This window comes from Panthera onca, chromosome F1 (assembly GCF_046562875.1).
Source record: "Panthera onca isolate mPanOnc1 chromosome F1, mPanOnc1 haplotype 2, whole genome shotgun sequence".
In the NCBI taxonomy this organism is placed as follows: Eukaryota; Metazoa; Chordata; class Mammalia; order Carnivora; family Felidae; genus Panthera; species Panthera onca.
Window position 1 is genome coordinate 34,834,310 of NC_138355.1, and position 22,518 is coordinate 34,856,827.

At 41.8% G+C, this 22,518-nt stretch overlaps 1 protein-coding gene across 3 annotated transcripts in view; it reads left to right on the forward strand.

The window, feature by feature from the left end:
- KCNH1 (potassium voltage-gated channel subfamily H member 1) overlaps positions 1–22,518 on the forward strand; it is a 378,350-nt gene that overhangs the window by 67,528 nt on the left and 288,304 nt on the right. For 2 of the 3 annotated variants that reach the window (XM_060643916.3, XM_060643914.3), the window contains exon 6: positions 8,361–8,834. In XM_060643916.3, coding sequence (XP_060499899.2) covers positions 8,361–8,834 — 474 coding nt within the window. The remainder of the gene's footprint in view (positions 1–8,360; positions 8,835–22,518) is intronic. The other variant, XM_060643915.3, reaches the window with a different exon arrangement.

The window sequence follows — 22,518 nt, forward strand, 5'->3', positions numbered from 1 at the left end:
CCATCCTTCAAGGGAGGTCTTGGCAATCACCTCACGTCTAAGCTTTTCCTGACTACCTAAGTCAGTTCATTGCCTCTTTTCCTCTGCTCCTGAAGTACTTTTATACATGCATCTCTTACCACTTTTGTATTATATTTTAGTAGTTTGGTTGCACATCTCTTTTCTCTTCAAAAATTTTTTAATGTTGTTGGGATGGGCACTGGATGTTGTATAGGAAACCAGTTTGATGATAAATTTCATATTTAAAAAAATAAAGGAATGCCAAGGTCTCTGGCATAGAAACTCAAAAAAAATTTTTTTAATGTTTATATATTTTTGAGAGAGACAGAGAGACAGTGTATAAGTAGGGGAGGGGCATAGAGAGAGGGAGACACAGAATCCGAAGCAGGCTCCAGGGTCTAAGCTGTCAGCACAGAGCCCGACGTGGGACTTCAACCCACAGACCGTGAGATCATGACCTGAGCTGAAGTTGGATGCTTTATTGACTGAGCCATCCAGGCACCCCTTCTCTTTTCCTCTAAACTGTGGGATCTTTGGATCCTCATGGGTGACTTTGGTGTCCAGGTGTTCATGGTTGTTTCCATAAGAGTCCATAGAATTGATGGGATCTCTGAGGCCATTTTATTTTGCCTTTTTTCCCCCCAAATAAATGTATTTTATCAGTCTTCCTTTCTTACAAGGCCATTTTAGTTCTGTCATTCTTGGTCTTTGAGGAAGCCAAGGCCGTTAGGCAAACAGGATGTACTTCATGAGCTGATTGCTGGAGTCTTCCTGATTTTCACCCAGGATCTCCTGAATGGGAGAAGATATTTGCAAATGATCTATCCAATAAGGAGTTAATATCCAAAATATATAAAGAAGTTATGTAAGTCAACACCAAAAACCCCCACAAATAATCCCATTAAAAATGGGCAGAGGACATGATAGACATTTTTCCAAAGAAGACATGCAGATAACCAACAGACACATGAAAAGATCCTGAAGCAATCTTTTCCTTTATTTGTACAAAAATACTAGTGTTTGGATACTGCTTACCTATTTACAAGAAAAATTCATACATGTACACCCATATCTATATCTCTATTTTTGCTTGACCTTCACAGTATCTATCTGGAATAAGTGGTATTAGCTTCATTTTTCAGTAGAGGAAACTGAGGCATGGGGACCTCGCTTTGCCTGAGGCTCATCAGTAATGAAGCGAAGATTGACTTCCCTGATTTCTTCCTTGATTCACAAGGGAAAAACATGAGCTGGGAGTGAGGCATAGCAGAGGGCAGCACTTGAGATGCTCTAATTTCTAATCTACTTCAGTAGGAATCACTTTGTGTGGTGACCATCTTTTGACACAGAGGGTTTCCGGGTGAGGTGGCTTGGTCCCGCTTCTTTCTTAATCTAGCTAGGCATGGCTTGGGGACCATGGCATATGGTCTTCAGGGAGATAGGCTCTGGCCAGTGTGGCTGGTTTGGGACTTTAACTGGGAAGGCCTAGAGAAAGTCTACACTGGGGGATGTTGCTTTCGACCAGAAGCTGGGTTCATAAGATGACAGGGTGACGTGTTGCCATCATGCAGAGGCCTTGTGGAAAAGCTGTAGTTTTCAAGGGTCCTACGACAGAAGAAAAGCATTGAATTAGGAAACTGGGCTTGGTCATCTGCAGTATGATTGTGAGCAAGCCCTTTTGCCTTCTGGGCCTATTTTCCCAATTTGTAAAATAAGAAAAACACCGGCCTTCCCCTCTCAGGAGGTTGTGTGAGATGTGATGACGTATGTCACTGTGCTGCGAAGGGTATTTCAGACTGTACAAACAGATTAGTGAACACACTTGACGGCTCGGAGTTGGCAGCCTGGCTTGCGCTCCTAGCTCTCTGCTTACTCAGCCCTGGTATGACTCAGGGTGAGTCACTTTGTCTCTCTGAGCCTCTGTTTTCCCATCTGTAGAACCCCCTCACAGGGTGATTACAGGGATTCAAAAATCCAATAGAGGATTTTGGAACTAAAAGCACTAGAGAAATGTGACAGCCAGACAGATGTGCCTCTTCTTCATCTAGGGAAAAGCCCTAACTCCAGAATCAGTGTTTGAGATGAGCATTCTTTGGCATCATCAGTAATGGCCTGTAATGAGCCTTTCCGGTGGGCAGAGCCTGGGACTGGGTGTTGTAGGGGGAGGAGACACAGGGAGAGTGTGACACTTGGTGAAGTAGTATCTGCATTTGGGGGACTCCTGGTCTGATTGGGCAGATAGGACAGACACAAGCCTGCTCTTGGAAGCGCATTTTGAAGGGGCTTCCAGACCTCTGCTTTGGAAGCTTCTACTGTACGAAACGAATCAAATGAAAGAAACTAGAAGCTCGTGTTCATGCTGACAAATGCAGAAAAGAGGTGGGGAAGATGACTGGCTGCTATGGTCCCTGGGACCGCCTCACCAGGTCATTGTGTCCTCACGTCTGGGGAAGCTGTTCCTCTGCAAAGCTTTGGAAGTGTCACTGAACATCTAACATAAGGCAAGCCTCTTATGGCTGGACACAAGGTGGGCATCCCATCTCTTTTGAATCTGAACTCGAAGACTTCCTCCCTTGGGAGGACCCTAACCCTTTCCCAGATAATGATATTCTGAATGACTCTGAGAAAGCTTTTTCTCCTGAGGATGACAGTCCTGGAGCTCATCAGAGTGGTGCCTGGTCTGAATCCATTTCCAAACACACTTCTGAGGGGGGAGGTAGGCCAGTCTCACAGGAATCTTTCTGATCAACATGCATAATTAGTCCTTTGCCACTGGACTCTGAAAAGACTGTTGGAGTCAGGTAGTTAAATGGATGCAAAATATTCTTTTGATCAGGAAACTTTTCTTAAGAATATAGGTTATCATGAAAAAGTTGCTTCATGGATATTTCCACCTTATGTTTTCTTTTTTTCTTTTTTTTGAGAGAGAGCATGTATGTGTGCACGTGCAAGTGGTGGAGGGGCAAAGGGAGAGGGAGAGAGAATTCCAAGCAGGCTCCATGCTGTCAGCACGGAGCCTGATGTGGGGCTCGATCTCACAGCAGTGAGATCATGACCTGAGTAGAAATCAAGTGTTGGACGCTTAACCGACTGAGCCACCCAGGCGCCCCTCCACCTTCCATTTTCTATAGGTAATTGCTAAAGAGTTAACATGAGAGTAAAATATATAGGATCACCAAACTACAAAAGCTTGACCTTCTGGGAATCATTTGTAGCCTTTAGCATAAAGATTTGGAAAAGAGTGTCACATTTATTCCGATCAAATATCCTAACATCTGAGTCTACTCCCAGAATGCAGTTACCCCATGGTTTCAGTGTGAAAGGCTACATCTCAGAGATGGAAGAGAGAAACTGAATTCGAGTCCCCAACAACCCTCCACATCTAGCTTCACACCTCAGTCAATCCCCTTTGAACACATGATACAGGAATAGAAGCGGGGGGCAGAATCTGCGGTCAACCTGGAGTTTGGGGGAGGTATGAAGACACTGTTGACTCAGGCCTCATTCAAGCAGGGCTTCATAGTGTCCCGGAAAGGTTGGGAATCCACTTAGAAATAATTATGGATTATATTAAAGTGTCACAGGAACAGCCATTTTTCTCTAAAAAGGCATTTCCTCCTGAGGGCTTGTTACCAAGAATCCTGGAGCTCCAGGCAACTTTGCTGTACCGTCAGCAGGTGGCTGCTTACTTGTGGATTCCTTTAAGTTCTTGCTCAATAGTCTTATCACCCAGACTGTATTTTGCAAACAATACAATAAACCACTAATTAAGTCACCTACCTTTCCCCTGCCTTTCCCTTAGCTGAATGCCCAGGACCTCTTCTTTACAATGCTTGTAATTCATCTATATTCATTGACTTTGTAAAATTAAACTTCTTATTTTGAGATAACTATAGCTTCCACATGGAAGAAATAATACATAGAGATCCCATGGGCTCTACCTCAGTTTCCCTGGATGGCAGCTTCCTGCAAAACTATAGAACAATATCATAGCCAAGATACTGACATTGGTACAGTCAAGATACAGAATATTCCACTGCCACAAGAAAGCCTTGTGTTGCTTTTGTATAGCTACACTCACTTCCTTTCTGCCCTCATGCCCTCCGTAAGCCCTTGGCAACCATTAATTTGTTCTCTTTTGGTACAATTTTGTCCTTTCAAGGATCTTGTGTGAATGGAATCATGTAGTACCTTATCTTTGGGGATTGTTTTTTTCAGTCCAGCTCACTGCATGTATCAATAGTTTGTACCCTTATATTGCTGAGTATTTTCTGTAGTGTGGATGTACTGTGGTGTACCTAACCATTTATCTGTTGAAGGACATCTGGGTTCTTTCCAGTTTTTAGCCATTAGGAATAATGCTCTGTAAATATTCGTGTACAGGTTTTTGTGTGAGCGTAAGTTTTCATTTTAATGGGATAAATGCCCAGGATTGTAATTGCTGGGTCATACGGCAGTTGCATATTTGGTTTAACTGCAGAATTCTTTCTGGATGGTTGTACCATTTGATGTTGACACTGACAGTATACGAGTGCTCCAGTTTATCTGCATTCTCACCAGCCTTTGGTGTTGTCACTCTTTTCTAGTTCAGCCATTCTCATAGGTGAGTATTGATAGCTTATCATTATATTAATTTGCATTTCCCAGATGGCACATCTTTTCATGGGCTTGTCTGCCATCTGTATATGCTCTTGGAGGAAATGTCCCTTCATGCCTTTTCCTCATTTTCTGATTGGATTGTTTGTTTTTTTTTATTGTTGAGTTTTGAGATTATACATTATACATCATATATTCTAGATACTATTTCTTTGTGGGGTATGTGGTTTGCAAAAAATCTTCTCTAGGTCATAGTGTGTCTTTTCATCCTCCTAAAAGAGCATTCTGCTCTTGGTGGGTGGAGTGTTTTATAAATATCGACTAAATTCTGTTGGTTGATGATGTTGTTGGGTTATGCTATATCCTTGCTAATTTTCTGTCTGGTTGTTCTATCAAAGATTGTGAGAGAAGTGTGTGGACTGGACTGTTTCCCCTTTCAGTTCTACCAGTTTTTGCTTCGCACGTATTCAGAGCTGTCTGGTATATACACATCAGGGTTTCTATGTCCTTATGAATTGACCCTTTTATCATTATGTAAGACACTTTTCTGTCTCTGTTGTTCAGATTGGGTAATTTCTATTGTTTCCTCTTCAAGTTTCACTGATTGTTTCCTCTTTCCCCTCCATTTTGCTGTTGAACGTATCTACTGAAATGTTTACATTGGTTATTGCATTTTTGGTTCTAAAATTGATATTTGGTTCATCTTTATATCTTCTCTTTCTTTGCTGGGACTTTCTACTCTTTTGCTATTTCTGACACTTTCTATTTTTTTTTTCATTTGTTTCAAGCATGTTTGTAATTGCCTGTCCAAGCATTTTTAGGATGGCTGTTTAAAAATCGTCACCAGATATTTCTGACATCTCTGTCATCTTGATGTTGGCACCTATTGGTTATTTTTCATTCATTTGATATTTACCTATTTCTTGGCATAACAAGCGATTTTTGGTAGAAATGGGCATTTTGGAAATTTTATGTTTGGAACTCTGGATCTTATTTAAGCTTTTGTTTTAGGTGGCTTCCTTTGACCTGAATATGGCAGAAGAAGGGGGAGGTATCCCCTCATTTCTACCAGGTTGGGGTAGAAGTTTAGGTTTTTAACCCAGCCTCTATTGACACCTAGGGGTGCTGCTTGTTATCTCTGGGTCGGGGTGAGAATTCTGTTGCCCATTGAACTTACACTGATACCTCCCTGTCTTGTGGGCAGAGGTGGCTTCATTACTGCTGGGTGGACATGGAAATCCAGGCTTCCTACTGGGCCTTTTCCAGCACTAGCCCCATAGGGAGGAGGAGAAAAAGGAGGAGGTTGAGTGCTTCATTACAACTTTGAGATGGGGGAAATCTAGCTTCCTAGTAGCCTTTGCTGGCCTGGGTAGTTATGGGGCCACCCATTTTACTGTGCTGCTTGCCTATGGTAGAGTGGTTATTATCTAACAATTTTCTGTCTCGGGAGGCTGCCCCTTTCCCATTCTTGTCACTATAGAGAGTGGGCTTTTGTTGGAACGTTTTTTTGTCTGCATCCATTGGTCTTTCCAGGTTCTTGGCTTCTTTAGCTTTAAGTCTGGGAATACATGAGGCACAAAGAAAACCCAGAGAACACATCTCTGTTATGCCTAGGCAGTTTTTTGCTTTTTTCCTCTTTCAGAGTCTTAAATTTGTGTTAAATGTAATGTCCAAGATGTTTAGCTGTACTTAGAGGAGGAGTAGAAAAAGTGTGTCTACTTTATCTTTCTGGAAGTGAAAGTCCCTTACAATTTATTTTTATTTGCTTTATTCTTATAGGTCTCTCTCTTTTCCTCCTTTGTGGTTTCAGGGCTCAAGCTTCCTTAACCACACTTGTATAAATTCCTTTCCATGGGAAGAGAAGTTAAAATCCCAAGCCTAGAAGGGCTATGTGCATCGGGGGGAGGGGTGGAAACAGTTCCCGTACCCAAAGATGTACACTGGGCACTCTATAGATTTCTGGCTTTCTTTCACTTGCCTTTTAAGGCCTGGAGCCAACCATAGAGGAGACAAGGATATTCAGATTATTTTATATTCACTAAGGGCTCTTTATCCTCTAGGGGAAAAAACAAGTTCTCATGACACAAGAGGAAGTTTCACCTAGAGGTTTATAAGAACCTGTAGGTGGCACAGAGGAGCAGCTGGGGGTAGGGGGTGAGGGTCCCTTCCAGCTTGGCCTGGCCTCTGAAAGCTGGCTACTGAGTGTGAAACCCATCTGTGATACTTTCTTGGAGCTGAGCTTCTCTGGGCTTCATCCTTCACTGAGTCTGCTTCTGCAAAAGCCTATTATTTAGGGAAATGTAACCTTGATGTGAAACAGCATGTGTTTCTAATCCAGCTAGACCTAGTCTGGGGCTTGGTTCCATCTTTTGCTAGCTGTATGACCTTGAAGTTCAGTCATCCACTTAAAAACCATCCTGTAGTGCCTGCCTACTCTGGGCCAGCCACCATGCTGGGTTTTGGGACAGAGTAGTGGTACTTTCCACTGCTCCCTTTCCTTTCCTTTCTGACCATAAGCACGTCATCAGCTGGTTTTATGTAAAAAATATGTAAAAAAATCAGACTACTTTACCCCATCACCTCATCTCTTTCCCAGGCTGTTATAACAAGTTCCCTGAGTCTGTTCTTTGCTCTAATCCTCTGCCTCAATTCATTATCTACATAGTAGCCAGGGTGATCTTTTAAAAACACGCACCAGATTAATGTCTTTTGTTAAACCTCTCCAGTTCCACTCAGACATACTGGGAATGAAGTCCAGTCCCTGCTCATGGCCCACTAGGTCCTGTGTGGTCTGGTTTCCGCTCCCCCTCTGAGCTCATCTGGCATCCCTTTCCCATCATCCAGTCGGCTTTGGTCATGCCAGACTTCCCTTTTTGCCTGAAAACATCAAGCTTGTCCCCCGCTGGGGTTATTTGCTAGTTATTATCTCTGCCTCAGATAGTTTTTCATACAAGTTTGAATAGATGGTTTCTGGTTGTCATTAATAATTTCAGTTCAAATGCTGTTCCTCCCCTTCTCTTTATGTCATATTCTATCCAGTCACCATGTCCCTACCCCTTCCTCTTAGTTAGCTCTTATCACAATTTGAAGTTATCTTGATTTGTCTACTAGTCCCAGCTCCACGAGAGCAGGCATCACACTGTTTTCTTCATTGCTGTACATCCAGCATCTAGGACAGTTCCTGGCACAGAATGGTGAATATTTGTTGAGTAAAGTTGCTTAATCGTCTTCAGCCTCAGTTTCTGACTTGTTGCATTGGAATAATAATTAGCCAACAATACAGGGTTGTGTTTAGAATTAAGTGAGATAATAAATGTATGTGAGGTACTTAGTACAATGCTTGGCTCACAGGAAGCCAAATAATAGATTTTCATTGTTTCCTCATGATTATATTATAATGTTCACTTCGATTCTCTCATACTCCTCTAGTACCCCCCCCCCCCGCCTTTTTTTAAAGAGAGTTAGTGTGAGTAGGGGAGGGGCAGAGGAAGAGGGAGAGAGAGTATCTTAAGCAGGCTCCATGCCCAGTGCAGAGCCAGACGTGGGACTTGGTTTCACGAACTGCAAAATCATGACCTGAGCCGAAATCAAGAGTTGGAGACTCAACTGACTGAGCCACCCAGGCACCCTCTCTAGTACCTGTTTTTGCTCCTAACGATCCATCTGGAGTCTCATGAGCATTTAATAGTGACAGATGCTGATTGGTCAGATGCTTGCAATGAAATCCTAACTTAGTTCTCTCTTGATCATGTTTTTCTGTACAGGTTCTACAGCTGGGCTCAGACATCCTTCCCCAGTACAAGCAAGAGGCACCAAAGACTCCCCCTCACATCATCTTACATTACTGTGTTTTTAAGACCACGTGGGATTGGATCATCTTGATCTTAACCTTCTACACAGCTATCCTGGTCCCTTACAATGTCTCCTTTAAAACCAGGCAGAACAACGTGGCCTGGCTGGTTGTGGATAGCATCGTGGATGTGATCTTTTTGGTGGACATTGTGCTGAATTTTCATACTACTTTTGTTGGACCAGCTGGGGAGGTGATTTCTGACCCCAAACTCATCCGCATGAACTACCTGAAGACGTGGTTTGTGATTGACCTTCTGTCCTGTTTGCCATATGATGTCATCAACGCTTTTGAGAACGTGGATGAGGTTAGTGCCTTTATGGGTGATCCAGGGAAGATTGGTTTTGCTGATCAGATTCCACCACCCCTGGAGGGGAGAGAGAGTCAGGTACATGCCTCAAATCTCAGACCTTGTTGTCATGTCTTGAAAGCTGAATAAATGTGGGTGGTCAACAGAAGAGTAATTACATGGGTGGGAACTAGCATGGCTAATGTCTGGAACAGAGGGAGCATGCTTGATAGATATCCTCGCCTGCTGTTTTTGTCCTTTGGAGGTTTGGAGGCCCTGCATGTCCATGAATGGATGTGGAAGAGACCAGAAGCTTCCTTCTTATTTTACGTGGAGTGCAAGCCACTGGCTCAGGGGGGGTGGGGCTGCAGAAGCAGGCATGCATTGCCACTGCATTGGTGAATCTTTCACTTGGTATGCAATTGCTGAATGCCTACTTACTGATTATTCTAATTATGGGGATTTTTGTATCATCTGCTGCTGACCTTTGGCTGTTGCATAACTAATTAACTCCTGGCAACAGGGATGCAATTTAACCCCCAGGTTTGCTTGCTTTTTTTTTTTTTTTTTTTGTAAATGTTGGAAAAGAATGACTTGTTACTTGGCAATGACCACTGGAATTCAGCGGTCCATACTCTCCCTTGCATACATTTGCCGAGGGAGTCAGGCTACGGTCAAGTTCGCCCTGTGACTAAGAGGAGTAGTGCTATTGCTGGATTACGCTGCTTTGGATTGTTAGTCCTGCAGGCAATGGAGGGGATGAAGAGAAAAATGCTCTTTAAGTGTATTGGAATTAGGACATGCTCAAACAGTCAGTGAATGGGTGCCTGGGACGAGTTGCACAAGGAAGTGGCCACTGGCCTGGTTCAGGTGATTTTCTCCTTTGAAAAAGCAAGGATATCAAGTCATCGCAAAGGAAAATGCAGATTCTTATCCAGGTTAAGTGTTACATGGGAGTTGTTCTTTCTTTTTCCTGCTGCCTACTTGATCCTCCAAATGCATTAAAGATCAAGTAGTTCATCTGGTAAATCTTCAGCATCATGTAGCAGTGGGCCCTCACTGCCTCAGATTACCGAGGGTCCTAGAAATCTCAGTCTGGCTAGGGTGTTACCTGGGTGGGTAATTCAGGAAGCCATCTGGAGACTGAGTTGAGGCAAGATTCACTCTCTGGGCTAAAGAGCTAATGGGACTAGTCTTGAGGTAATTGGAAGGAACAGCCAGCTCCCTGCCAAGACCACAGGGCCTGGCCAGTGACTCTGTGACTTGCTGGTGGCATAATGATACCTCTCAGCCTTCAGATCAGTGTCAGTAATGGGTGAGGACTCCAGCCCTTTTCTCTTTGAGAACCCAGCTATCTACCACTTCTCTCTCCAGGAACTGATGTTGAGATTCTCTAAACCCAGAACAACCCCTGCTTTTATCTGTGTGGTGTGTTTTAATGTACTTTGAAATCCCAATGACTAATGCTCTGGGTGGCTGTGTGGATTTTGTAGCTGTATTGGATGAGTGAGGCTGATCATTTACAAGAATGAAATTGTCCCTGAAGTGAATGTTGGGATTCTTCAGTGTGAATTTGAGTACACGTTGGGAATGATATTTTTCTCTGTGAGCACATTTCTAGATTTTATGTTAGTGAGGAAAGTATTATCATTTTGGCTCAGATAACTGAATGATTTCAGCCTAAAAGAGCTTCTCCTACACATATGGGAAATGAAATTTAACTTAAAAAAAGAACCTCTCGAGTTTTAAAAATAAACCATTTGCTATTTAGAGCAATAGCATTGAAAAATTGCAGATAAATAGAACAGTTCTTTGGCTTCTGCAGGTTCTTGTTAAACATTGGCAGAGCCATAAACACATTTGTAAATGTGTCAAGATTGCCTCGTCAGTTAGCAAAGCAGGGCTTCTCCTCAAGCTCTGTATGTCAGGTTGGAAGTCCTTTGCCATCAATCGTGAGTGCCCCTGACATGGTTTCTGATTTCCATAGTCACTAAGTAGATTGGCTGATAAGGAAAACGCCAGTTACCCGTAGCTTTCTAGTTGGAAAGGGTTTAGCATCAAAGCTCTCACTACCATCTCTTGGTCATAAATAATAATATGAGTATTAAGGGGCTATAGCTATGATTTGCTTCCATAAAGACTTGATTTTGTATTTAGTAATTTCTTTTCAAGCTTTGGCTGATACCCAAAATAATGCCTTCTCATAACATCCGTTGTGGTCTGGGGGAAGTCAGCAATAGGAAACTGAAGATTTGGCTCCTGGGCCTCTTGGTATCACCTGTTAGGACAGCTGGGGCTTTCCAGGGGCACCTGGGTGGCTTGGTGGTTAAGCATCTGACTTCTGATTTCGGTTCAGGCCATGATCTCGAGGTTTGTGAGTTCAAGCTCCGCTTTGGGCTCCACACACACAGAGCCTGCTTGGGATTCTCTCCCTGTCTCTCCCTGCCCCTCCCTGCTCTCTTTCTCTCTCTCTCTCAAAAAAAAACAGAAGGAAAAAAAAAGCAAAAAAAGCTGGACTTTGTGCAAGACATTTAGCTTCTCTGGATCACAGTTTTCCTATCTATTCCTAGCTATATTTCCTATCTATGGCTACCTTTCCTGCCTGAAGGCATGGCCTCTGTGCAGTGTAATATTTGAGTTCCCTACTAGCTGCAAAGTGAGTTTGAGGAGTTGTAAAATCTCACCTGTGTTCATTTTACCTCTAGGAGCTCATGATAAAAAAACAAGAAGCCCAGCACTTTGACCTCCTACTTGCAGTGGGGGTGGGAGGAAGGTGGGATGGGAGGAGGACTCAGAGCCCAGGAGGACCACGAAGGTCATCCAGTTCAACCCTCTTAACTCACAAATAAGGGAACAGACTTGGAGAATATGACTCACTCAAGAGGATCCAGAAAATCATATGGTTACAGCAATATTGAGTCCCCTTCTGACTCCTCTATATTCTTATATATTTTTTTACATGTTTATTTATTTTAGAGACAGAGAGACAGAGCGCAAGTAGGGGAGGGGCAGAGAGACACAGAGACAGAGACTGAAACAGGCTACAGGCTCTGAGCTGTTAGCACAGAGCCTGATGAAGGGCTCAAACCCACAAACTGTGAGATCATGACCTGAGCTGAAGTCGGACACTTAACCGACTGAGCCACCCAGGCGTCCCAACTCTTTTCAATTCTTAATAGTGAAAGAATGGATAAAATAGGAACAAAACATTGATGGGCATAGTTGAGTCCAAACTGACCAAGAAGCTTCCAAAGTCGGTGGCTCACCCCTTGGCCTGGTTGTGGTGGTGGGGAAGTTGGGCACTGCATATGAGGAGTGGGTACATCTGTATTCCCCGCAAAGCAACTGTGTTGGTGATGAGATGGGCAGTTGAGGCACTCTCTGAGGGACAGACCCAGCATGGTTTCCCAGGCATAGGCCTTTTGTTGAAAGACACCATTAATTTAGTGGGAATGGAAGTTTGCGGGGCGGCGGTGGTGGGGGTGGTTTAGAGGAGGTTGGGGAGGGCATGAAAGGTATCCCAACTGTTGAACCTGGATTACGCTGGATAAGAAAATTCTGATTAATGACTCAGCGGTTTCCCATCCGCTGCCTGCTGTCTTCTCGCACTCACTGTATCGTGGAGTTGCTGATCTAAGGTTGCAACTCCCTCTGCTCTAGTCCCTTTCTTTGGGGGAGTGTGAGGAGAAAAAAACATACTGACGCATTTCTCATAAAAAATACATGGAGCTGAATTCTCTCTGGTGTCTTCCTAATTATACCAATGGAACTGTATCCCAGTGGGGACCACCAAAGAAGAGGAATGTGCGGTGGTGGCTTTACCATCTGTGTGTGTCGGGGTGGGGTGGGGGGACTGGGGTGGGGGGGTGGGGTGGGGGCTCTTGAAGTGAAAGGACTAGACCCACCCAAGGCTTGGGTCAAGAAAGAACCAGGTTAAATTGCTAATGCCAGCCATTGTGAATCCAGTCCTGTGGATGTCGCCCACCTCCATGATTTAAGCCACACAAATGATCCCTTTTGACTCAACTTGTTTCACTTATGGAGATGGCCTCCATTTGCGTCATTGTCCAGTCTGTTGGTAATAATCTGTTTTGGAGGCTGTTTGGGAATATGTTTGCACATTAGTTAAACTGGTGGGAGCACAAAAGGTCTGGAAATGGGGTGAACCGACGCTTCAGTGGGTATGCTGAAGCAAAAGCCAAATGGGTCTCTCTCAAGCGCTTAGCGGATTACTGGCCTGGCGTGCTTCATGGATTAGAGACGGAATTATTCTTCACAAAACATATTCCCTTTCCCCAGGAAGCCTTATTGCCTACTGCCATTGGAGTGCACAGGGGGAGAATGCAGCCAATCAGGCTACCTCGCAGGTCACAGTTCTGGGGCCAAGAGCTTCCTCCATCCCTGGCTCTGTAACTTGGGATGGCAGCACCACCAGCTGGTGCCGGTGACACAGCTGACCCTTGCCAAGAGCCCTCTCTCACAGGAGATGTTCCCCTTAGAGCAGAACAGGACTGAGGAGTGAAAAGATAAATAGTATGGACAACAGCTTCCCTTTAGCTAGTGTGTTTAACTTTCCAAAACATTTCATACAGATTATCTTTATTCTAACTCTACTGTGGCCATGCACAAACTGCAGTGAACTACGAGGAAGGCAGTTTGTCAGTCAGGAGTTCCTCTGCTACCCAGCTGTGCAAACTTGTGCAAGCGTTTACTCTTCCTGGACTCTGTTTGTGTCACCTGCAAGCTGGGTCCATCCCAGCTTTAACTTTATGGATCTAGGGCACCTATTATCCTGGCTTTGCTGATGAGGGGAAAGGACCAGGCCACCCAGGTAGTGAAATGGGGCTTCATTCAGTCTCTGACTTCTAGGCTTGCACTTTTCCCCAGGCAGGTCATGCTGCCTTATCACAGAATTGGAGCCAGAGTGAACCAAGCTGTGCATGTCGGTGCCCAAGTCTCCCTTTCTGAATCATTCCCCAGCATGGCCACTTCTGCTTCCCTCCTACACCACGGACAGGTGAGAGGTTTGAGCGGTCAGCATGGGCGACCCTAAGTGGAGGTTGCTGGTCCACATGTGCAGGGCTGGACAGTGAGTGTGAAGGTCACAAGTGACTCCAGCGGTCGGTCATCTGCCCTGCTTCTCTCTCCTTGGCAGATGGACTCCTTTCTAAGTTCCCCTAGGTTCACTGTTCCTGGTGCTTTCAGGCTTTCACTGATGCTGACAGCAAATTGGACCCCCATGTGTTCTCAGCCTGTAAATTGGTGGTTGTCAGTCCTAACCTGTGGCTTTTATTTAGGTGGATGGACACCAGTTTAATTTTCACACAGGTGACTCCTGTGAGGTCAGCCGGAAGTCATGAGATGACCTGGGATTTCCTTTCCTAGAGTCCCAGCAATAGAGGCCATATCTATGGCTTGTAGTAGCAATTAAAAAAAATTAAGTCTTTTTCAGAGCAGTTTTAGGTTTATAGAAAAATGGAACAAAAAATGCAGAGACCACAGTTTCCCCTGTTGTCACCGTCTTGCATCAGTGTTGACATTGGTGATAGCCAATGTTGATACATTATTATTAGCTGAAGTTCATAGTTGACTCTAGGACTCATTCTGTGTAGAGCACATTCTAAGGGTTTGACATGGCTCCATCATTATGTATCATACATAATGTTTCACTGCCCTAAACATCTCTTTGCTCCACCTGTTCATCCTGCCCTCCTCCCTAATCCCTGGCAACCACTGACCTTTTTACTGTCTCCATAATTTTGCTTTTTAAGAATGTCATATAGTTGGAATCATATGGTATGCTGCTTTCACTTAGTAATATGTATGTAAGGTTTCTTCATGTCTTTTCGTGGCTTGAAAGCTCATTTCTTTTCGTTGGTGAGCAATATTTTGTTGAGTGGATGTACCATAATTTATTCAGTAAGAGCAATTAAAAAAGATACTGAAAACCATTGGTTATTCAAGCCTGATCAGTGCAGGCTTTGTCCTGGGATTTCCTCTTCCTGTGGGTCCCTTGGACACCGAGAGTGGACAGGAGCTGAGACCCTGGCAGGCAGACTGACATGTCTCAGCAGCCTGTGGTATCTCCTGGATAAACACTGACAGTGTTTAATTTAACACAAGTTGTTATGTCTGACAGGAAAGCAAACGTGCTATACTAGCCTCACGTTTCATATGCTTTTCCTTGGCATTTCTTTTATTTTTGTGCTATTTGTACATCCAATTTTGGCAAAACAAAAGAGGACAGGAGCAGACACACTATAGTTTTCATGTACATGTCTTGTTATGGGCACGAAGTACTGCTGATAGGCATGTTTCTCTTTTGCCAGCTCACAGCAGTGGCCAGGGGCCAAGGTCTGATGGCAGTGATGTTACCTGTGTTGTTGTTGTCTCCTCCATCTTACCCGTGAGGGGAATCCAGCCTAGATCTTTCCCTCTTATTTTTTATTTATTTTTAAAATCAGTCTTCTTCCTAACTTGTGCTCAGAGCTCATAAAGGACTGTGGAGATCCTTGGAGCAACATAGACTCAACTACTACCATGCTTCATTTCCCTCTGCTTTCTAACTGTTCTCCCCTAGGCTCTGTTCTGGCCAACTCCAAGTTCTATTTCTCTTTTAATTCTCCACCAGCTTTTCTTGGTACCTCTTTAGGGTTGTTCCTTCTTTAAAGAATCTTACTGACTTGGGTGATCAGGGATGGGAATACAACTCTTCAAAGAGCTTGCAGCCTGATGGGGGCCACAGGTGATTGATGCCGGCAGAGAATGCTAGAGGTGCTATTCTAGGGGTCAACTCAGAGTGTTGTGGCTTACAACTGGGGAGTACTTAGCCTAGTGAGAGGATCCAGGAAGGCTTCCTGGAGGAGATGGCTGGGGTTAGATTGGTGAGGAATAAGGAGGGTGTTCTGAAGGGGAGAGAGCATATGCAGAGGAGTTTGCTGTTAGGGCTGAGCAAGGCATTCACTGTGCCAAAGCAGAGTTGGCACTGGGGGAGGGAGGAGTAGTGAGAGGGAGGCAAGATCCAGTGACAGAATCCTGGAGGCCTTCCAAGGAGCTTACATTTTATCATGTGGTCAAGAAGAAACCGTTAAGGGTTTTCATTAGATGTGTAACATGATCTGACTTTGATTTTTTTTAATGTTTATTTATTTATATTGTGAGAGAGAGAGCTCGAGCAGGGGTGGGGCAGAGAGAAAGGGAGGCAGAGAAGCTCAAGCAGGCTTTGCCCTGCCAGCGTGAGCCCGATGCGGGGCTCGAACTCGCAAATCCTGAGATCGTGAAACCAAGAATCGGATGCTTAACCTACTGAGCCACCCAGACACTCAATCTTTGATGTTGAAGGTGTATCCAGGTGAGAGGGAGAGGGAAATATCACATCTCCCCTCCTGTAGTTCCCTTGAACCCAAAGCTGTCAGGCTGTTCCCTCCACCCCTGCACTGAAGCAACCACCACCTCCCTGCCCCAGATCTCCCATTCCTCTGGCCCTCACCCCAATACCTGGCCAAGCCCCCACCCCGAATCCTGATTGGACCCAGTTCTCTGGCTCCTCCAGGCTGTGCTCCAGTGCCTCAGCGTGACTGGAGAATCCATCCATGTAGACCCACCCTTAGCACACTTGGGGTGCCTACTGTGTTTCTCCAGGCACTGCCTTCCAGGGCAGGTCATTTGTTCCCCTAACCCATTGAAGTCTGGCTATCACCTCCACCCCTACTCTGAGCCTTGCTCATAAATCAAGTGACTGCATGTGGGGGTTTATTGTTGGACTCTGTTACCATGTTCCATTGGTTTGTCAGTTCTTAGGTCAATACCGCACTGTGTTAATTAGCATGGCCTGACAGTAAGTATTAAAATCAGTTACCTGTGTTCTTTTGCTTCAAGATTGCTGTGTCTATTTTAGGTCCTTTGCACATCCGTATAAATTTTAGAGTTGGCTTGCCAGTTTCCGCTCCAACCCAAAAAAACCTGTTGGGATTTTCGACCAATTTGGAGAGAATGGAAGTCTTCATATTAAGTTTTCCAAATGTTGACCATAGAATATCCTTTAATTTAGGTCTTTTTTAATTAGCAATATATTAGCAAAATATTCTTAGCAATATTTTGTTGCTATTCTTTTTTTGTTGATGTTGTTAAACTTATTCCTAGACACCTAGTGTCTTCAGCACTCTGTAAATGGGACTTTTAAAATTTTCATTTCCTAATTGCTTTTTGCTGGTTTAAAGTGTTTTTTGTTTATTGACTTTGCAGCAGAGTTACCAAATTTGCTTATTAATTTGAATATTTTATAGGTTACTTAGAAGTTTTTACATGTACGATCATGTCTTTGTGAATAAAAACTACTTTACCCTTTTTTCTCTGCAACGTCTTTATACTTTTAGTATTATTATTACTTTTTGACTTAGTCTTTGCTAGGATCTATAATATAATGTTGAATGGAAGTGGCTATAGCAGACATCCTTCTCTTGCCTTTCATCTCAGGGGGAATATGTTCAGTGTTTCACCATTAAGTATATTATTGACGTTAGTTGTTTATAAATATACTCTTTGTTAGATTAAGGACCGTCTCTTATATTCCTGGTTTTCTGAGAATTTTTATCATTAATGGGTTTTAAATTTCACCAAATAATTTTTCTGTCTTTATTGAAATAATGTTTTTTCCTCCTTTAATTTAATAATATTATTTATTAATTTCTTCCTTTAATTTAATTTATTAATTTATTAGTTATTAACTTATTAATCAATTATGTTGGTTGACTTATTTTTATTTTTGAGAGAGAGAGAGAGTGTGTGTGTGTGTTGGGGGGGGGAGGGGAAGGGCAGAGAGAGAGAGGGACAGAGGATCTGAAGCGGGCTCTGTGCTGACAACAGCAAGCCCCATGTGGGGCTCCAACTCATGAACCACGAGATCATGACCTGAACTGAAGTTGGACACTCAACTGACTCAGCCACCCAGGCACCCCGATTGATTGACTTTTGAGAGTTGAATTAACCCTGCAGTCTGGAATAAATCCTAGTTGGTCATGATGTATTGTACTTTTTTATAACTGTAAATGATTTTCTAATATTTTATTTAGGGGTTTTGCATTTATGTTCATGAGAAGTGTTGGCCTCTAATAATTTTTTCCTCGTGATATCCTTGTCAGGTATATGCAGGGAAGTGTATCTTCTTCCACTATTCTCTGAAAGAATTTGTAAGATGAGACTTTCCAGATATATAGGAATATAGGACCATTCAGGTATTTTTTTTTTTTCTCATGTCAGGTTTGCATTGTTAAAGATTTGGCCATTTCTTCTAGTGTGTCAAATGTACTGGCAAGAAATTACACATAATTTATGGTTATTTAAAAAAACTTTTTTAAATGTTCATTTTATTTTTGAGACAGAGAGACAGAGCATGAGCAGGGGAGGGGCAGAGAGAGAGAAAGAGAGAATCCCAAGCAGGTTCCAGGCTCTGAGCTGTCAGCACAGAGTGGAACTCGAACTCATTAACCGTGAGATCACGACTTGAGCCAAAGTTGGACGCTCAACCGACTGAGCCACCCAGGCGCTCAATTTTAAAGAAATGTTGGATCTATAGTGATTTCCTTTATTATTCATTGGTCATTTGTGTCATCTCTTTGTTCATCTTAATAAGTTTTGGTAGAGTTTTCTCAATTACATTAATCTTTTCAAAGAACCAACTTTTGGCTTTGTTAATTAATTGTCTGCTTTATATTTCATTGATTTTTGCTCTTATTTGTATATTTTCTTCTACTTTTCTGGGGCATTTAGTTTATTAGGATTAGCCTCCCCCCCAACCAGGTTACTGGGATGGAATTATGGATTATTCAAGCAAAGATTTAATATGTGAACTTAAATCTATTTAAATTTTTTTAATGTTTATTTTTGAGAGAGAGAGAAAGAGAGAGCGAGAGCTCATGCATGCCAGACAGAGAGGGAGACACAGAATCTGAAGCAGGCTCCAGGCTCAAGGCTGTAAGCACAGAGCCCGATGTGGGGCTCGAACTCATGAACTGTGAGAACATGACCTGACCGAAATTGGAGGCTTAACTGACTGAGCCCCCCAGGAACCCCTAAGGCTATTTTATCTCTAAAGACCTTTTAAGATCATCCCAGAAATTTTGACTTGTCATAATCTCATTATTCAGTTCAAAACACTTCTTATTTCTTTTGTTTCAAAGTGTGTTGCTTAATTTTCAATCTTTTGATAATTTTCTACTTACCATTTTATTACTGATTTCTAGATTAATTTCTTAGTGGTAAGAAAGTACACTATATGATTTCAATCCTTGAATTTTGTTGAGACTTGCTTCATGGTTTAGTATCTGGTCTATTTTGGTAAATATTCTATGTGAAATTGCCAAAAATATATATTTTGAAATTGTTGAGTGTTTATTCTCTATAGACTAATTAGGCCAGGTAGATATATATTTTTTAATTTAAATTTTAGTTAGCCAGCATACAGTGCAATATTGATTGCAGGAGTGGAATTTAGTGATTCATCACTTAACATATAACACCCAGTGCTCATCACAAGTGCCCTCCTTAATACCCATTACCCATCTAGCCCATCTCCCACATACCTCCCTCCATTAACCCTCAGTCTGTTCTCTATCATTAAGAGTCTGTCATTAAACAAACATTGTGGTTTGTATCCTTCTCTCCTCTTCTCCCACCCCTTCCCATGGATTCATCTGTTTTGTTTCTTAAATTTCACATATGAGTGAAATCATATGGTATTTGTCTTCCTCTGATTTACTCATGTCACTTAGCATAATGCATTCTGGCTCCATCCATGTTGTTGCAAATGGCAATATTTCTTTCTTTTTGGTGGCTGAGTAATATTCCATTGTGTATATATACCACATCTTTATCCATTCATCGGTTGATGGACATTGAGCTCTCTCCACAGTTTGCTTATCATTGATAAGGCTGCTGTATAAACATTAGGGTGCATGTATCCCTTCAAATCTGCATTTTTGTATGCTTGGGTAAATACCTAATAGTGTAATTTCTGGATCATAGGGTAGTTCTATTTTTAGTTTTTTGAGGAACCTCCACATTGTTCTCTAGAGTGGCTGCACCAGTTTGCATACCCACCCAACAGCACATCCTTGCCAGCACCTGTTGTTTCTTGTGTTGTAAATAGAGTTTTAAAAATTGTCTGTATTACTAATTATTTTGTCTACTTGTTCTGTGAGTTACTGAGAAAGGGGTATATACAATCTTTAACTTTAATTATGGAATTTTTTTATTTCTATGAATTTTTGCTTTGTATATTTTGGAGCTATGTTACTAGATGTATACACAGATAGGACTGCTTTGTCTTCTTGTTGAATGAGTTCTTTTGTTGTTATTAAATATTCCTGTTTTTATTTTATTGCATTTAAGCCTACTTTGAGGTTAGCATAGACACCCAACTTTCTTTTGGACAGTGTCTGCATGGCATGCCTTTTTCCATTTCTTTTCTTTACATTTCCTGTGCCTTATTTACTGAAGTATAGTTGACAAACAATGTTACATTAGTTTCAGGTGTACAACATAGTGATTGGATAGCTCTGTGTGCTGTGCTAACTACAACTGTAGCTACTATACAACACTATGGCAATAACGTTGACTATATGCCCTACGCTGTACCTTTTATTCCTGTGATTTATTCATTCCATAACTGGAAGCCTGTACCTCCTACTCCCCTTCACCCATTGTTTTCCTGTACCCCCGCACCCTTCCCTCTGGCACCATCGGTTTGTTCCCTATATTTATGGGTCTGTTTATGCTTTTTTGTTTGTTCATTTGTTTTGTTATGTAGATTCCACATGTAAGTGAAATCATACGGTATTTGTCTTTCTCTGACTGACTTATTTCACTTAGCATTTTACTTTCTGGATCCACCCAGGTTGTTACAAATGGCAAGATTTCATTGTTTTCATGGCTGAGTAATATTCCAGTAAGTGTGTGTGTGTATACCACTTATCTATTCATCTGTCGGTAGACACTTGGGCTGTTTCCATAATTTGGCTATTGTAAATAATGCTGCCATAAACATAGGGATACATATATCTTTTTGAATTAACGTTTCTGTTTTCTTTGGGTAAATACCCAGTAGTAGAATTACTGCATTTCAGGATATTTCTACTTTTTATTTTTGGAGGAACCTCCATACTGTTTTCCACAGTGGCTGCACCAATTTACATTACTGCAAACAGTGCCTAAATGTTCCTTTTTCTCCACATCTTGGCCAACACTTGTTATTTCTTTTTGATAGTAGCCATTCTGACAGATGTGAGGTGGTATCTCACAGTGGTTTTGATTTGCATTTCCCTGATGATTAGTGATGTTGAGCATATTTTCATGTGTCTGTTGGCCATCGATGTTTCTTGTTTGGAATAATGTCTATTTAGGTTCTATGTCCATTTTTTAAATTGGATTATTTATTTATTTATTTATTTACTTATTGGTGTTGAGTTGTATAAGTTCTTTATATATTTTAGCTATTAACCCTTAATTAGATATATCATTTGCTTTATCTTCTCCACTCAGTACGTTGCCTTTTCATTTTATTAATGGTATTCTTCCACGGTGCAAAAGCTTTTTATTGTTGATGTAGTCCCAATAGTTTATATTTGCTTTTTTCCCCCTTGCCTAAAGAGACATATCTAGAAAAATGTTGCCAAGGTTGATGTCAAACAGATTATTGCCTGTGTTTTCTCCTAGGACTTTTATGGTTTCATGTCTTGCTTAGATCTTTAATCCATATTGAGTTTTTTTGTGTATGGTGTAAGAAAGTGGTCTACATACATTCTTTTGCATGTAGCTGTCCAGTTTTCCCAGTACCATATACTGTCTTTTTCCTACTGTGTATTATTTCCTTTTTTGTCATAGATTAATTGACCATATAAGCATGGGTTTATATACGGGACTCTCTATTCTGTTCCATTGATTTGTGTGTCTGTTTTTGTACCAGTACTGTACTGTTTTGATTATTATAGCTTTGTAATATATTTTAAAAATCTGTGATTGTGATGCCTCCAGCTTTGTTGTTCTTTCTCAAAATTGCTTTGTCTATTCAGGGTCTTTTTTGGTTCCATACAATTTTTAGGATTATTTGGTCCAGTTCTGTGAAAAATGCTATAGGTATTTTGATAGGGGTTGGATTGAATCTGTTGATAACTTTGAGTAGTATGGACATCTTAACAGTTCCTCCAATTCATGATCATGGAATATTTTTCCACTTGTCTGTGTTGTCTTTAATCTCTTTCATCAAATTTTATAGTTTTCAGAATACAGGTCTTTCACCTTCTTGGTTAAGTTTGTTCCCAGGTATTTTATTCTTTTTGGTGCAATTGTAAATGGAATTGTTATCTTAATTTTGCTTTCTGCTAATTTGTTATTAGTATGTAAGAAAAAAACACAACAGATTTCTGTATATTAATTTTGTATCCTGCAACTTTACGGAATTCATTTATCAGTTCTAATAGTTGTTTTGGTGGAGTCTTTAGGATTATTTGTGTATAGTCTTGTGGCCATATTTAAAAAAAATCTCTTGTAAATAGCAAAGGATTGAGTCTTTTTTATTTGTTGAAGATCTGGTCTATCAACAGTTGTCTTATAATTGGAATATTTAGTCTACTTACTTTTATCATAGTTGTTGCTATCACTGTGTTTTAGTTTGTCATCTTGCTATTTATTTTCTCTTTCCCATACTTGTTTTGTGGTTCCTATTTCTTTTTTTTCCAAGCTTCTTTGTATGAATTAAGTATTTGTTTATTATTCCATTTAATTTCCT